Source organism: Hyperoodon ampullatus (assembly GCF_949752795.1).
Source record: "Hyperoodon ampullatus genome assembly, chromosome: 4".
In the NCBI taxonomy this organism is placed as follows: domain Eukaryota; kingdom Metazoa; phylum Chordata; class Mammalia; order Artiodactyla; family Ziphiidae; genus Hyperoodon; species Hyperoodon ampullatus.
This window is the reverse complement of record NC_136917.1, coordinates 141,966,446-141,969,159: the sequence shown is the minus strand read 5'-3', so window position 1 is coordinate 141,969,159 and position 2,714 is coordinate 141,966,446. Positions and strand designations below refer to the sequence as shown.

Here is a 2,714-nt window from a genome sequence, read left to right as displayed (position 1 = left end):
TAAAAAAATAAGGGAAAAATTGAATAAATTATGGCATGACCACAGCATGGACATTATAAACATTTTTTAAATTTAAAAATTCTAGGTTCAGGAGCCCAGACCCAGCGTCTAAGTTGCCCGGCGCCGTCTGTTCGGTCAGTGGCGTGAGCGTCTCGCTGTGGCGTGTCGTCCGCGCCGCTAGGCCAGTTATACGCCCATGCGCTCGCCCGGCCGGCCGGCCTGCGGAGCTCCCGCCCGCGTCCCCCGGCTGGTCCGGGGCGTCTGGGCACCGCCTCGACGGCGGCTCCACCGGACGCGCATACTGGACCGTAGCCCGCACCCCGAGCGGACGGCGTCATGAGGCACCTGCCGTACTTCTGCCGCGGCCAGGTGGTGCGGGGCTTCGGTCGCGGCTCCAAGCAGCTGGGCATCCCTTCAGCTAACTTTCCTGAACAAGTAGTAGATAATCTTCCAGCTGATGTATCCACTGGCATATATTATGGTTGGGCCAGTGTTGGAAGTGGAGACGTCCATAAGATGGTGGTGAGCATAGGATGGAACCCATTCTACAAGAATACAAAAAAGTCCATGGAAGCTCATATCATGCATACTTTCAAAGAGGACTTCTATGGGGAAATTCTCAACGTGGCCATTGTCGGCTACCTCAGACCAGAAAAGAACTTTGATTCTTTAGAGTCACTTATTTCAGCCATTCAAGGTGATATTGAGGAAGCTAAGAAACGACTAGATTTACCAGAACATTTGAAACTCAAAGAAGACAATTTCTTCCAGGTTCCTAAAAGCAAAATAATGAATGGCCACTGAAGGAAAAGCATCTTATTTATTCATTCACTGTTTTCTAATATTTTACTGCTCATAACTCTACAGTCTCATCTTGGTTGTATTTTAAAAATCAAACATTTTCCTACAGCTGTGAATTAAACAGTACAATGTAGTTACCATATTATGTTCCAACTGTTCAATTAAACCCATCATGTTACAGTACTAAAAAGGTTCATTTTAAAAATCGATTCTTTTTTATGTAATATGTTGATTAAAATGTACCATAGAAAGGTCTTAAGTGTTTTATAATGGAAATGAAATATATATAAATATGGGTAACAGGCAAGTCACTGGTTTGAGATGAGAGCTATTAATTCTCATGGTAAAATTCTAGCATGCATGTACCTGTATAGCATGCTCTGCTAATCAGAAGGCTCATAAAAATAACTATATTAAGCAGAGGTTTGACAGTTTATTACAAACCTAAGGGGAAAAATCCAGACTTCATAATTTTGATATTTTATGCATTTATATATTATTACAGACATGAAGACTTATGAAATTTCATTTTAGTTAGTCATTTCCTTTAAGGGCTCAAATCATTGTACTGTGTTCCATTTTTGTTACAACTGCCTCAGTTCTAATTGGTCTAGACTCTCTCCCTGTTATTTTTTTGTTTTTCTTTTAAAACAGTAAAATGAGTGTTTTTCGAATCTCTAGTTCTCATTTTTGTGTTGTATAACACTTCTCTCTTTTTAAGAGTAGATATTCTTCAAGATTTTTCTTAACCTTTGTTTCCTGTAAACAATTGTCAGTGTCAGTACTTGCATTTAGAATATCCAACTTTACATTTACAAAATGTAGAGTTTCATCTGTGTCTGTATCTGCCATCCCATCGCTTCACTATATGAACAGTGATTAAGTGCATATCTCTAGCATTTTAGAAAAAACACCCAAATGTTCACCTGTAGGTTTCCTCAAAGTTTAAATGAACACCTAGCATTTCATTTATAAATACCAGTTTCTTAAACAACACAAAATACTTGTTCTCTCCCCTAGGGAAACTATTTAAGAGCCAACTAAACTATGAAATACAGAGTTATTTGTTTTTAATGTGACTGTATGTTCCTGAGCAAATGCAGACTGTTGTAGTTGTGTGTGAACAATGTAATTTAAGGCTAAAGAGTGCTATCTAGAAGATAATTTTAAAGATAACTCATTATAAAACCATTTTCCCCTAATCTGCATAAATGAGAACTGATTTTAACAAAACTGTTTATATAACATTTAGAAGAACATCTAAAGCTAATGTTGGAGAAGGGGGAAGCAGGAATAAATTCAGTTGGATTGTTTTGACTTTGGTGTATGAATTTATGGCAAACAGTGTAGTATGTGTATTTTTCATTTCTTCTTTAAAGAAATACTTAGAAAATGTAATTTAATGTTAGAAATCCTATACTTGAAAGAAGCCTCAATTGTCAGTGGTTCTATGAAACAAATTTAAAAACAAACATGGAAAGTGTAAAAAAGATTTGTGTTTGAGTAGCTTGCGACTGATTGTGTCCTCATTAAGTGTGAAAATTCTTTGATATTGTCACCTTACATTTTGTTAAATAACTATTGCTTTTGAAAAGCGTATAGTGTGTGATTTAGGAGTTAGTTAATAGTGTCTACATTTTTTTAAGTTTTATATATAAAGTATTTATGTATTATAAGAAATTGCAGTAGGGCCATTTTCAATTAGTCAGTGTTTTCAGGCCTTGAAATAAATCTTGACCAAAGGGGAAAAAAAAAAAATTCTACATGGCATAGTAGAAGTATAGTATGGCACAAATGCTACTGGTATGGCACAAGTACTAATGTATTTGTGCTGCAATAGAGTTCTGGAACCTTCTGGCAGTGTCAGACACATTCCTCTAGTTTCTGAAATGTGAGGGAGTCTGAGTAGGCTC

The 2,714-nt window shown here is 37.1% G+C and overlaps 1 protein-coding gene across 1 annotated transcript; it reads left to right on the top strand.

Annotated features, from left to right (window-relative positions):
* Window positions 1-285: 285 nt before the first annotated feature.
* On the top strand, window positions 286-804 carry LOC307052168 (riboflavin kinase-like; the record flags this gene model as incomplete). The annotated part of the gene is made up of 1 exon (XM_079703018.1): window positions 286-804. Exon 1 carries the CDS (start codon window positions 337-339, stop codon window positions 802-804), a length of 468 nt encoding a protein of 155 aa, XP_079559144.1. The 5' UTR covers window positions 286-336.
* Window positions 805-2,714: the final 1,910 nt, after the last annotated feature.